The 14460-nt window shown below is 25.5% G+C and overlaps 3 protein-coding genes and 2 non-coding genes across 5 annotated transcripts in view; 4 read left to right on the forward strand and 1 right to left on the reverse strand.

The window, feature by feature from the left end:
• The window catches only part of Phum_PHUM354750 (multiple inositol polyphosphate phosphatase 1 precursor, putative), a gene marked incomplete at both ends in the record, with an annotated part of 3554 nt that extends 2267 nt beyond the window's left edge, over window positions 1-1287 (forward strand). Inside the window, 3 exons of the mRNA XM_002427891.1 lie at window positions 572-779; window positions 854-1039; window positions 1113-1287. Coding sequence (XP_002427936.1) covers window positions 572-779; window positions 854-1039; window positions 1113-1287 — 569 coding nt within the window. The remainder of the gene's footprint in view (window positions 1-571; window positions 780-853; window positions 1040-1112) is intronic.
• Phum_PHUM354780 lies at window positions 261-333 on the reverse strand. The gene has a single exon. It is a non-coding gene; the product is annotated as a tRNA-Val (tRNA).
• Window positions 1288-2434: 1147 nt separating the features above from the next.
• On the forward strand, window positions 2435-2964 carry Phum_PHUM354790 (uncharacterized protein; the record flags this gene model as incomplete). The annotated part of the gene is made up of 2 exons (XM_002427892.1): window positions 2435-2533; window positions 2770-2964. The coding sequence occupies 2 exons, from the start codon at window positions 2435-2437 to the stop codon at window positions 2962-2964; spliced, it is 294 nt and encodes a 97-aa protein (XP_002427937.1).
• A 390-nt stretch (window positions 2965-3354) lies between these two features.
• Phum_PHUM354800 lies at window positions 3355-3428 on the forward strand. The gene has a single exon. It is a non-coding gene; the product is annotated as a tRNA-Thr (tRNA).
• A 2151-nt stretch (window positions 3429-5579) lies between these two features.
• On the forward strand, window positions 5580-9948 carry Phum_PHUM354810 (uncharacterized protein; the record flags this gene model as incomplete). The annotated part of the gene is made up of 2 exons (XM_002427893.1): window positions 5580-8971; window positions 9879-9948. The coding sequence occupies 2 exons, from the start codon at window positions 5580-5582 to the stop codon at window positions 9946-9948; spliced, it is 3462 nt and encodes a 1153-aa protein (XP_002427938.1).
• Between the last annotated feature and the right edge of the window lie 4512 nt (window positions 9949-14460).

Genomic DNA, 14460 nt, shown 5'->3' on the forward strand with positions numbered 1-14460 from the left:
AAAATAATATTAAAAAATTGTACGTGAAATTAAAATTTAATACTGAGTACATCAATTGAATTTCAATTTATTAGGGGCAAAATTTTGGTAATTTTAAAAATAATAATAATAATAATTAATGTATTAAATCTAATATTTAAATTCGCATGAGAAAAAACAAATAATAATAATAAATCTAACGTTTTTTTTGTTATTTTTGTTTTTGTAATTTACGTAACATTGCAAATGAACAAGTTAAAAAAAAGAAAAAACTCAAAATTTGTTCCCGCCCGGGATCGAACCGGGGACCTTGCGCGTGTGAGGCGCACGTGATAACCACTACACTACGGAAACTTTGAATTTGCCCGTGTGAATTAATAATATTATTATTTTGAGTTTTTAAAACATGTGTGAACACCGAATACGTGTATTATCGAATTAAAAGCGCGACACAAAAGATGGTAATTAGTACCTTGTTTTTTTTTTTTTTTTTTCCGAATACCTTGTAAACCTTTTTTATAAAGCAGCTGCACCTTTGATTTGTATAGAAATAATAATAATGATGTTTGAATTAAAAATATATTTATTTTAGATGTTGTTGACATGATGTACACAGCCTGCGGTTTCGAAAGTGCCATGAACCGTGAAACGTCACCTTGGTGCTACGTATTTACCGAAAAAGAAATGAAAATAATGGAATTTTCAAGAGATTTAAAACATTATTGGATCGACGGTTACGGTCACAATATTAATTTTCAACAAGCGTGCCCAATGGTGAAAGACATGTTGACACACATCAAGTAGGTTTTGTTTCCCCCCATTTTTTCTTTCCTTCCCAGAAGAAAACTACAAGAAGCGAACGTTATAATTTCAGATCAGAGGACGGTCCAAGAGCAACTTTTTATTTCACACATTCTGGAGCCATTCTTAAACTTTTAGCTCATCTCGGTTTGTATTACGATGAAAAAAGGTTAACGCATGATAGATTCGATCATCCTAGATTGTGGAAAGTTGGTTACATTGATTCGTTTGCCAGTAATTTGGCAATCGTATCTTACAAGTGAGTGATAATTTTTTTTTGGCTTTTATAATTTGTAACTTTGACCTTTTTAATCCTCTCTCCCTTTTTGCAGGTGTGATGATGACAAATTAAAAATATTAGCAATGCATCAAGAGCGTCCAGTCAAATTACCTGGTTGTCCAGCAGAAGGTCTTTGTCCGATTGAAAAACTAATGAAAACATATAAAAAAAGTTTTTACAATTGTGATTTTGAAGAAACTTGTAAAATATCCACACAAAATTTATAAGAAACAAAAAAAAAATGTAAATGAAATTGAAACAGAATAAGTTTTTTAGAATTTTTTTTTTATACAGTGTTAAATATCTTCATCAAACGATGCAGTAAAATTTTTTTAAATTACAAATTATTAAAAAAAATAAAAAATAAAAATAAAGTTTAATTAATGAGAGAGAAAGTTAAAATATTTGTATTGAAAAGTCGATGATGATGATGATGATGATGATGATAGATGACAAATAAAATGAACAAAAACAAAAATTTTTTATAAACATTTTTCCTCACTGCTTTCTATTAAATAACAAATTAAAAGCTTGTTGGAAAATTTGTTTATAAAAGAGAAGGAAGAAAGCAAAAATAAAAGTAATTTTTTTCTTTTTTTTATTTATCCTACAGGAATTAAAGTTTAAAAATATTTAAGATAAATATATATGTATGTGTGTAAACGGTTAAACTGCTGGTTTGTTTAATCGTTAAATTTAGTTTTTCTAAATCATAGTTTGTGAGTACAAGTTTTTCTTCTTTTTTCTTTAAAATTTATAATATTTTTTTTTTGTATTAATATTCTGTTTCAATTTTTTTTTTTAGTAAAATACTCTTTTATTTATATAATAATAATAATAATAATAATTAGTCATTTTTATATTTTTAATTTTTATATGCAAAACAAGTACGTAACTATATTAATTAATTTTTTATCAAATGCATTATTAAAAAACATAATTAATAACAAATAAATAAATAAATAAATAAATAATAGGATTTATAATTTTAGCAAGTATTTAAAAATATTTTTTCAAGGTTTCAAAGAAATTATTACTAAATCGTCGTTTTTATTAATAATATTAATCATTGTTTTTTTTTTTTTTTATTTATGTTTATAATATGTAACAATTTTTTTTTTTTTTTATATATATTTTTTTTATACAATTTTACCGAATATATATTTTTTTTAAAGTTAAATTATTAACATAATAATAATAATAATAAAAATAAAAAGTTATTTTTTCATTTGATTTACCTGATGATTATTATTTTATTAAAATTGTTTAAAAAATTATGTATTTTTTAATTTATATTATTAACAGGTATTATTATTATTATTATTTCAATTAGAATCTATTAAATGATTGAAAGTGATAATTATCATTTTTTAAATGAAAAATCAAAGGGAAAATGTGGTGAAAAAGGAATCAATTTCCACGACATGTACAAAATTAGAAAAAATTAATAAAAATGATGAAAGAGATGATAAAGTTCGTTTTAATTTGGAGAAAATTGAAAAATCAAATACACCAGCAGCAGCAGCAACAGCAGCAGTTGTTATACCATCGAGGAATGTAGAAACTCAAAGATCTGATGCAGATGTAAGAATAATTATTAATATAAATCATAATGTAAAAATAAATATTTTTTTTTTTTTTTGTTTATGTTCATGTTAAATATTATTAAAATCTTATTTAAGAGATTTATGTGTTTTTTTTTTTTTTAGGAAGACAGAAGAAGAACTGGAAGATATCTTGCCGTTGGTGTCACCGTAGTTATGATATTAATTGCATTTTATCACACAATGAAAAGAACAACAATATTAGCTGGTCTTCTTGCTCCCGCCATTATAATGCTTATATACGTATTATGGCTTTTATATTTTGCTAAAAAAAAAAAATCACAACAGGTAAATATTTAAAATTTTTCATTTTTCCAAATGATTACTACTACTTGTCTTAAATCCAAAGAGAAAAAAGTATTTTTTTTTTTTTTTTTTGGAATTTCAGGTTGTTACAGTTTGATAAAAAAAAAATAAAATATCTAAAAATAATATTTGAAATTTTTTTATTAATTTTTAATTATTATGTTTATTATTATTAACATATACATATATTTTACCATCGTCTTCATTTATTTTACATTTATCAAATTTAAATTTCGACCTCAAAAAAAAAAAAAAAATAAAATTAATCAATTATTTACCAGATGTTTAATAATAATTATCACCTACGTCATTTAAAAAGCGTTATTTTAATTATTTATAATAAACGTTGACTTAACATAAAACCAACGAGACTTCGTCTTCATCGGCGCCGTGGCTTAGTTGGTTAAAGCGCCTGTCTAGTAAACAGGAGATCGGGGGTTCGAATCCCCCCGGTGCCTACTGATAAGTAGTCAGTTTATTTTTTTTTTTTAAATTAAATTAATTAATTTTTACTTAATTATAATTAATTAATGCAAATTTTTTTTCTTTTTTTGTTGATATAAATTAATATATTTAGTGTAAAAAAAAAAATTTTTTTAATCGATTAATAATAATAATAATAATAATACAGTTAATAATTGAAACGTTTTTATTTTGTATTTTAAATCACGAAGAACTTAAATTTATTTGAATAAAAAATGATTTTTTAAGTGTAAAATAATTATTATTATTATTATTATATTTACATATTATATTTGAATGAAATATTTTGAAAAATGGTTTCACATAGAAAAAGTCATAAAAGAACGGTCATAAAAAAAAAAAATTGAAATATTAAATTTTTATTATACACATTTGGAATGAGTGTGTTTTCCTCTTTTTTCCTTTTTATACTTAAATTTTATTATAAAAAAAAAATTTTAATTCAACATAATTCTTGTAAAAAAAAAACGTTAATTCTAAATTAGTAAAAGTACTTTTGCAAAATATTATAAATTTTAAAAACAAATGAAATATTAAAATAAATTTTGATAAACATTTGAAAATTTTTACAAATATGAAATTTTTCCTATTATTATTATTATTATTATTATTTTGAATAAATCACGTAAAATAATTTAATTTTCTGAACCTTTTGTATTGTTTTTTAATTAAAAATGTTTTTAAAAAAACATGTTTTTACAAAAAAAAAAAAAAAAAAAAGGAAAATTATAAATTCAGATCTCGTTAAACACACATTATTTTATTTCAAATCAACCGTAACGACGTACATGAATTTTTTTTTTTTTGTAAATTTATTCATTCGTAAATAATTTTTTTAAACAATTATTAAACATATTCATTTCAAATTTAAAAAAAAAAAAATTTATTATTTTGATTAGGTTGTTGTAAATAAATTTAATAAGAAAAAAAAAATTATTTATTTCCATTTTTTTTTGTTCTTGGTGTTCTTCTTAAATGTAAATTTATTACATTTGGTAAAATAATGATGATGATAAATGTAACATAATTTTAATTAAAATAATTTAATAAATGATTTTTTCCTCCTCCTCCTCCTCCCTCCCCTTTAATTCATAAATGGTGTAATAATGAAAAATAAGATTAATTTTTTTCTGAAAAAAAAAACAGAGATATTTTATAATGTAACATTTCTGTAATTGAATTTTATTTTTTAAAATAATAATAATTTTTTTTTTGGTTTAGGCGTTTCGCCAATTTCAAGTTATTTTCATTGTAGGTGCCAACTTTACAAACATAAATTTTTATATATCGTACCGTAAAATTTTATTTATTTATTCTACTCGAGGTTGGAAATTAATAAAAAAAAATCGAATAGTCATTGTGAAAAAGTTCATTATTCTTTTTTTATTTCTTATATTTTCTTTAGGTTTTTTTTTATATTGTTCGGGTATTCGAGTTAAAATATTATCCCCCCATGATTACTGGTTAAGACTCTTGGATATAGAAAAAAAATATTGAAAGATCCGGCAGAATCGAGAGCAGTCAAGGACACAGATGTTTCCGTCCATTGTCGCTAGAGTGAGAACGATCGGTGTCTGCGCAAGGACTATAGGTGGGATTTTACGTAGTTAATCCGCCTATCGATAAACATCCACCAATGGGAAATTAGTTACGTATAAATAATAATTATTTTTTAGGTTTAAATTCGTGTAGGTGGAGAAATTTTACTTCGTTGAAATTCGAACGTTTTCGTTTTTTTCCGTTATTTCACGGTTATTTTCGCCTCGAGATTCGACTGCAATGTTAAAGAATTCGGAATCGAACCCAGTTTGTGAGAAGTTCCGCCGGACGGAGTAATTGTTATTGTTTTTTTTTCTTTTTTTTTTGTGTTTTGTCCTATTTTTTATCTGTTAATTTTCTTTTTAGAGGAAAATGGACACTTTCCTGTTTATTTCGGGGTATTTTAAGTTTGTAAAATGGCGATCGAACCGCTTATAGTATATAATTTTTGTGGCTATTATAAAATCCGTTTGTTTGACTAATGTTATTATTTACCATATATTTTCTTTTTAATTTTTACTGAGAGAAAAAAAAAGAGAGCTTTAAACAATGTTTTTAAAAGCTTGATTGTATCCTGAAAAGTTTTTATGAACAAATTAGTGTCTCAAAATGTAGCAAGGGATGCAGATTGTGCATGTTTAAGAAGAGAAATCATGGCTGGAAAAGAATCAACTCCTGTAGGAAATAATACAAAAAATCTTAGGCGTTCTAAAAGACAGCCTAATCCGGAAAAGAAAACTGGAAATATGGTTATTGGGTTGAATAATTCAAATAATATTGAAAACGAATCATGTGAAAATTCAAATAAATACAGCTTTGCTTCAACCAGTGAAGATGTAGAAAGTAGAAGGCAGCGCTTGCGGTGTCGACATCGGGAACTAAATTCTCTTTCAAAGGAGATCAATAAGTGTGACGTCACGACGTCATGTGATTCAATCCGTAATCCCGAAGACCAAAATGACAAAGATGGCAGTCAAAACAAAAGCATAAAGGGAAATTGTCCTTGCAATAGGCTGTGTAGGTGTTCTGCCGTTCGATCTCTTTCATCGGAAGGATCTTATTCCCGAAAGTTGAATCAACGTAAAAATAAAAAAAGTCATGTTTTAATGGAAGACTCGACGGTGAACAGTCCCAAGTTAAATCCAATTTTTTTATGGGTGCGTCAAGAAAATACGAAAATAATAGAAGTGTTATGTGAAGACTATGATTCCAGAAATAGGTTAAAGTTGAAGAAAACTCATAGGGGATGGAGAGCTATACCAAAAACAAAATGTTTTGCTGAAGCAATCATTCCAATCAATCCAAAAGTTTTGCCTGAAAAAACGAATGAAAGTCTGATTACACCAAAGAAAAATAAAAAAAATAAAAAAGTTAAGAAAATAATACGTAGAAAGCATAAAAAGGAAAAAGTTGTAAAATCTGAAAGTAACTCTTTGAATACGGACAATGTTTCATGTGATGAAATTAATAAAAAAGAAGATAGTGAAAATAATAATGATAAAATATTGTCACAGGAAAATGCGTTGCAAAATTCAAATCAAAGTTCCTCTAACAATTCAGTTGAAATTGTTTGTCACGAGGCAAATATAATCAACAATAAAAAACCGCTTTTCAAATCCAATTCTTGTGATGAATTAAAATCGTTCTTTTCGGAGGAAAAGGCAATACTACTACCACGGTCGCCATCACTTGACTTTTGTTTTACAAGAGATTACGAGGATCTTATTTACCCAGTGAATGAGACCGAAGAAAAAGAAGAATCACCTACTTCTGTCTCTTTAAACTCAACCGATGCTGTGGCTGCCGAAGAAGACGAATCAGAAAAAATAGAAAAGTCTGCTCAAAATTGTCCACAAAGTGCAATTGAAATTCAATCAAAAGAAGAAGAAAGTGTTGACTTCGAAGAAAATTCAACTTCTTTATTACCCAATGTGACTGATCTTGTACCTGACTGCAACGATGCTGATTGCGATGATTTAGAACCGTTATTAAAAGTAATTCCTGATTTAGAACTAGTAGAAGAAAGTGAAATGGAAGAAATGGAAGGAAACGAGTGGTCCACACCAACGGACCTTACCCTACCGAAAATTTCCGATGGAAATTTGCCATCTTGCACAAAATTATCAAACTTTTCTCTAAACATATCTCCGACTGTTTCCGTTACATCATCCGTTCGATCCCCGGAACCCTTGACGGCACCATTACCAGAGGTGACAATCACTCCTATACCAAAACCAGCTCATTCCCAAAAGTATCAAAATACTTACCTCGAAAACCTTCTTTCGTCGGTACAGAGTATAAAACACGAAGCTGGGGATGCGATGCCCAACGGTCAGAAATCGAAATCATTAAAGCATTCTTATGTAAGTGAATTGAACAGTGAATCCAAAAATAAAAAGTTAAAATCCGAAGACATTACTTTGAAAAATTTATTATCTAAACATTGCACTGAAAAGTTGAAAAATTCAACGGATTTTAAATCTTGCCTAACTAATTTTAAAGATTTTTGCGAAGAAAACTTTTCTAAATCGAGTTTTCAAGACGTTTTGGCTCCTACCAATAAGTCTGATCCTATTTCTCAACTGAAAGAAGTATTGTCTAATCCTTTGCTAGCCGTACCTGATCCATTGCTTGTACCAAGAGCAAGGCTACCGGCTCTCGTCGCCAGTCCCGCCAGTGAAATTCCTCGCCTTTTAACAATGCATACGGAAAAAACTTTGGAAGAAAAAGTTTGCTCTCACGTGACTGATTCTGATGTTTTGGCAGTGTCTTTGTCAAACCTTCGTTCATTACTTTCTAGCAGTCCGGAAAAAATGGCATCTAGCAAATATCAAAAATCTTTAGAGTCTTTCATTGAATGGCAAAAATATCATGCGGAGATCTTGGAATCTCAGTTGAATTCTAAAACTCAATCCGAAGGTCTTGCTAATAATATGTCTGATTTGGCTGCGGCTACTGCTTTGGGACAGATGTTGTGGCTTCCTTACATCAATCAATCTGAAGTGGATAATCAACAGGAATTCATGGCATTTTTGAACTTGCTACTTAGTAGCAATTATCAAAACAATAATAAACTCACGGTACCACCCCAAATAAACATAAGTCAAGTTCCTCAACCTTCACCGTTTTTAACTCCGACTTCACCGATGGATATAGAATCCCATTTAAAAACATTAGCCATGTGGCAAGAAGTCATTGCGTCTCATCAGAATTCTGCAACTTCTCAAAATTGTCCGAACGTACCCTCACCTTTTTCACAAGACATGTATAGAAGTGAGCGTAATTTAAATCACCAAATCAAATCGCAATTTTCCCAATCGAAAGGATCGTGTTCCCTATCGGGATCTTTTGGAGGAGAAACGAGTCATTCTTCTTTCGATGCCATCGAAAATGATTATTCTTCTGCCAGGCAACCATCATCGAACTCCTTACAAAAATGCATTGAGGAGCATCAAAAACGCTTGGAATCTCAGCACAACAGCTTCAGACAAGAATCACAGCCCGTGCTTAAGAAAACACATAAAAACCACGGAAATCGGACGAGCGAGAGCGTACAACAGCATCATAAGAAAAATTCATCACCCACGATCAGTGTGAAACCCTTAGCGAATTTAATTGAAAAAAACAATTATTATCAATTGGATAATTCTAATTGGGATTCGTTGGCGGAAAATTGCGAGCTGACAGACCAAGTTGCATTGCGACTCCAGCAATTCAACACTCAGATACGTAAGAAAAAAGTCAAAGAGGAAAAGGGTAACGATTGGTCGATGCAAGACAAAAAATCCAAACGGGAAAAATTAAACGTTTCAACGGAAACGCCGAAATTAAAAGTGAAAAATCTCGTGGATCCCAACATGTCTCCGCCAAAATTATTGAAACCCATCGATCCGGATAGTTTACCAATATTAATGAAAGAAGAAGAAGAACCGCCGCAAGAAGATGGACAAGGTCAATTGTGGCACCCTCTATTTGGCAGGTAAGTTCAATTACTTTATTTTGACAATTAACAATTTTTTTTTCCATATTTAAATTGGAAGAAAAAAAATTTTCCCACAAGTTATTTTATTTGACTGGGAAATTTAAATTATTGCACATTTCATTACATAATTAATGTCCTTATTATTTATTAATAATAAATGTGTTACAGATTATTAATTAAATTATTTTATTTTACAGCTTTAAAATAGGATTTGGTTTCTCTCTCTCTCTCTCTCTCTCTCTCTCTCTCTAATACTATTTGTAATTTTTCAAAAAGGAAATTAAATTTTACCAGGTTTTTTTTGTTCTCATTACGTTCGCGATAATGTCAACGTAGTTTAAATATAAATATAAACCACAAAAAAAAAAAAAAAATTGATAAACGCATAAAATGTTACTTTAAAGGTCGTAAAGTTATAAATTTTTTTTTATTTATTTATATATTTTATGGTAATTGTACGTCACAAATTATATTATAAACGAAAAAAATCAATAATATATATAAATATAGATATACTCTACAAAATTGAAATTGTTTTTTATACGAAGTGAGCTTTAAATAATTTTTCAAAACCCTTTAAACGCCATATTGTTTTAAAAAAAATTTATATTTACATTAATGTGTGTTCGATAAAATTGTTTTTTTAGCAGAAAATATTTATTTTTAAATTAAATGGTGGACGATGATTGGGATTAAGGCTTTCCCTTCACACGGATTTTCGCTTCGTCATTATATTTAATATTTTTGCAATGCATGCCCCCTCCTCGATTTCAAATTATTTTTTTTCTTTTTTTATTTACCGTTATTATAGTTAATGTTAATAATTTATAGTAATGTTATTAAAGTAAATGAGCGTGACGTATTTTTTTTTATTTTTTTAATTGATTTTATTTAAAAATTTCAGCAATCAAGTTAAAGGTCGATCATACAACAGTCCCTGGCGATGGACAACTGTGACCGTTAACGGAGAATAACATTAGGCTAAAATTGGGTCTCCCTGCGCAGAACAAGGAATCGTTATTGTGGTAAAAAAAAATTAAAATTTTCTCTCTCTCTCTCTGTCTCCATTTTTTTTTTTACAAAGTGCAATCTTGAACTGAACTGAATATATTTTTATTTTTTTTTGTCAGGGTTAAAAAGGCTGAATAAGCAATAATTTCAGTTGTTTTCCTTGCTTACATATTTAAATAATTTGCAAAGAAAAAATTTATTAATAAATAAATAAATAAATTAGGTATCGTGTATAGTGGGTTAATTTGTTTTCTCTTTCTCTCTGTCTCTCTCTCTCTCTCTCTCGAAAAGAAAATAATTAATATATTGTTATTTATTTTTATTTTTTTTCATTTTTTTAAAATTGATTTTTTTGTTAATTTACACACACACGTATTATTATTATTATTATTATGTTGTGTTAAATTTATCGATTTCTCTTATTCTTTAAAATTATGTTATTAATTTTTTTTTTTTTTTTCGTACGAATGAGTTAACTACTTCCGGGAAAGCGTTTTTTTTTTTTTTCCGTTTCAGTCGAAAATTAAATTTTTTCATTACCTGAAATTTTCTCACCTGATTTATAAGTAAAATAAATTTTAATTATGTCTGTGAAATTTAAAAGGGGGAGGGAGGGAGGGAGGGAGAGGGTGGTGAAAATGTAAAAATCAAAGGAATCACATAAATAAATAAGAATTTGTTAAATGACAAACGTAAGAAAATTTTACAGGATGGAAAATTTTTTTTTTTTTTTTCCACTTTTAAATTTTGTTCAGAATATTTAGGACTCCCAAAAATTTTCTTTTTTTGGTTACGATCCATTAAATATTTTAATTAAATTTATGTAATTCTATCACATGATTATGACATTTCGGTTTTTTTTTTTTTTTATAAAAGCTCAATAAAGAAAAAAATAAATAAATTTATTTATTTAAATTATTATATTAAAAAAAAGTCGTAGGGAATTTTATAAATTATGAAAACATATATACATATAATAAAAAATAAATTTTATTTATTATTATTATTATTATTTATAAATTATTTTCTGACAGTTGTTAATAATTTTCAAAAAAAAATTTTTTTTTTTTTATTCGTTGAAAATGATGATGATGACGTTGCATTCTAAATCATCGACTTTAACCGCCATGTTCAAGGTTGTGTGTGTGTAAAAAAAAAAAAAAAATTTCTTTTAATTAAAATGATTAAAATTTTGTTAAAAAAAAAAAAAAAGGTATCAAGGTTTTATTTTTATTTATCATTGGAAACGGTGACATTAATTTTATTTTTTAAAAAAAATTCTGTTTCCGCCACTGTTTTAGTGAAAATAATAATAATAAAAGTAATATTAGGTCATTCATATGATCGATTTAAAGCAATTTAATTTGATTGATTTTACGTTTCGTTTTTGTACAGACAATTACTATTATTATTATTATTATTATTGCTGCTACTTTGTTGTATATTTTTAACGGTCACTGTAATAATAATAATAATAATAATAATAATAATAATAATTAGGCATTATTAAAAAATTACAGTAAAGATTGCACTTGATTTTTTTTTTTCAATTAATTAATTAATTATGTATTTATTAAATTTAGCTTTAAGAATTTTCATTCTTTGTTTTATTATTATTATTATTATTATTATTATTATTTTAAGTTACGTTTATGCAAGACGATTAAGGCGTGCAAAAATAATAATAATAATGCTGGGTTTTTTTTTGTATTTAAAATTTCCAGGCTGGACCTAAAGTGCCATAAAATTTTTAATCGTATAAACCGGTGACTGACTGACTGACTGAGTTTTCACGAAGGGGAGGGGAGGGGGGGGAGCAAAATTTGCGCAAAAAAAAGTTTTTGTTTTGCCATTCATTTAATGAAATGTTTTTTTTTTGGGGGGGGGGGATTTTTTTTAGTTTACACGATTACATTTTAGGTTTTTTTTTATTATACCTGGGCATTATTTGGTTAAAATTATTTTTTGTTTTTAATTAACTTTTTTTATTAAGTTTTTCCTATTTTTTGTTTTTATTTTATTGTCTCTCTTTCTTGTTCTCTCTCTCTCTCTGTCTTTCTATTTGAATTTTTTTTTTTTTTTTGTGGAGAATGAAAATTTAAAAAGGGTTACGTAAACGTTTGAATGACTATCTTTTTTAATAATAATAATTATTATTATTATCTTATTGTTTTATAACAGGTTAATAATTTTGTGATTTTTTTTTTTTTGTATGTAAAAAATTGAAAATGGATAATGATGATGTGTATAAATTTAAAAAATATTCCATAAGGTTGTATTTTTTTTATCAAAAATGAATAAATATGTATTTAAATAATAATAATAATAATATGGTTAGTTAATGATGAATATGATTTAAATAAAAAGGTGGATAGATAGATGAATATGGGTGTAACCTAAAAATAAAAAGTTTTATGGAATGCTGCGGGTATTCAAATTTTTTTTTTTTTTTTTTGTTAACAATGACAGACTCGTCTTTTTTCCTTTTAAATATTATTATTATTATTATTATTATTACGCCGATTTCTTTGAGGGAAAAAAAAAAACAAAATATTAATTAACCTTTTGCTGACAAAAAAAAAAAAAAATTGTAAATGTACATTTGTTAATATTTTATTTCGACAATAATTCCTTTAATATCAGAAAAGGGATAAAATTATTATTATTATTATTATTTAAATAAAATTCTTATTAAATAAATCACTATTAAATATTTATACGTTATTATTCGACTGAAATTGTTTTATTATTATTATTATTATTTCTATTTTTTTTTTTTTCTTGTAATTTATCTTAATTATAGTTTGTAAAAAAAAAAAAAAAAATGGGCGATTTCGCCTGATGATAATTAAACTATTGTAAATAATATTATTATTATTAATATTAACATAGAAAATTATTTGAATATATATAAATATATAAATATGAAATAATTATATGATAAAATTTAATCATTCGATTTGTATATTATTATTATTATTATTAGATTGTATTTATTAATAAGTTTTCAAACTTAAATTGTAAAAAAAATTTATGGAAAAAAGAAAAAAAGAAAAAGAAGGAAAATGTTGAAGGAAAAATGGAAAATTTAATTGTACTATTATTAAAGTAGTTTGTATTATTGTAATTTTCTGTTTTTCTGTTTCTGTTTTTTTTTTTTTTTTTTTTTTTTTTTAAATACCAAAGAATGGGAAGTACATTGTTTTATTGTATTATTAATTATGTATGGTTATTTAATTAATCTAATTAGAAAAAAAAAAAAAATAAATAAATAAAATTCAAGGATCATATGTGTTATTTAGCTCTCCGGTTATTTAGTTTATGATGGCAGAGAATTTTTTTTTATTGGCACAGCCATTTCTTTATTTATTTATTATTATTATTATTTTTTTTTACTTATACAAAATGTATAATATATATACGATTATAAAGATAATTATTATGTATTATTATTATTATTAATAAATATTATGTGAATAATATTAAAAGAAAGGAAAAAAGAAACTGATAACATAAATAAAATTTTGATTTATTTTGTAAATGTGCAATTTGAAATTGTATTATTGAAAACAAAATTTAAATAATAATTTATTTATTTATTATTATTAATAATTTTCTTTCTCATATTGTTAATTAATTTAATTTTTGCATTTTTTTTTCGTTTTGTTTTTGCCCGATTAATGGCAATTAAAATTAATTTGATAATAATAATAGAAGAAGAAGGAAGTTATTATTTAATTAATTTTTTTTTTTTTTGTTAATGATTAGAACAGAAAATTGTCAATCATTATTATTATTATTATTAAAAAGAAAAAGAAGAAATTTTTTTTTTTTTTTTTTTAATTTTGTGCAATTTAAATAATAATAATAGTAAAAACTTGAGTACTTGCCGATTACAAAATTTTACTGTTAAAGTTTATATTATACGATTGATTGATTGATTGATTGCTTTTTTTTTTATTATTTTAAAAAAATATACTTTTTAAAATTTAGCATTTAAATTTTTTTTTTGGTTTTTAATATATTTACAGGTCCTTAAACTTAATAATAATGATAATTTTCTGATTAAATGTATGTATTTTTAATTTTAAAAGTTTTTATTTATTTTTTGGATATGTGTGTGTGTGTATTGCTTGAGTACAGATTTTTGTAAAGAGATTTTTTTTTCTTTAATTTTTAGAATACTAACGAAAATAATTGTTAAAAAAAAAAAGAAAAATCTCAAACTAAAATAACGATAATATCAACTTGGATTATTCCCCTAAAAACTTGTAGGGGCGTGACGGTTTCTTAATTTTTCCAAAGAACCCCCAGCTGAGTTATAGCTATTTTCATTTAAAAGACTTCTATATATTACTCTGTACAATTTTTTTCTCTATATTTTCTTTTCTCTTTGTTATGACCTCAATGTTTTTACGTTTAGTAATATAATTTTATAATAGACACCCCCTCCTGATTTATTATGATTAAATGGC

This window comes from Pediculus humanus, genomic scaffold (assembly GCF_000006295.1).
Source record: "Pediculus humanus corporis 1103172107768 genomic scaffold, whole genome shotgun sequence".
Classification (NCBI taxonomy): Eukaryota; Metazoa; Arthropoda; class Insecta; order Psocodea; family Pediculidae; genus Pediculus; species Pediculus humanus.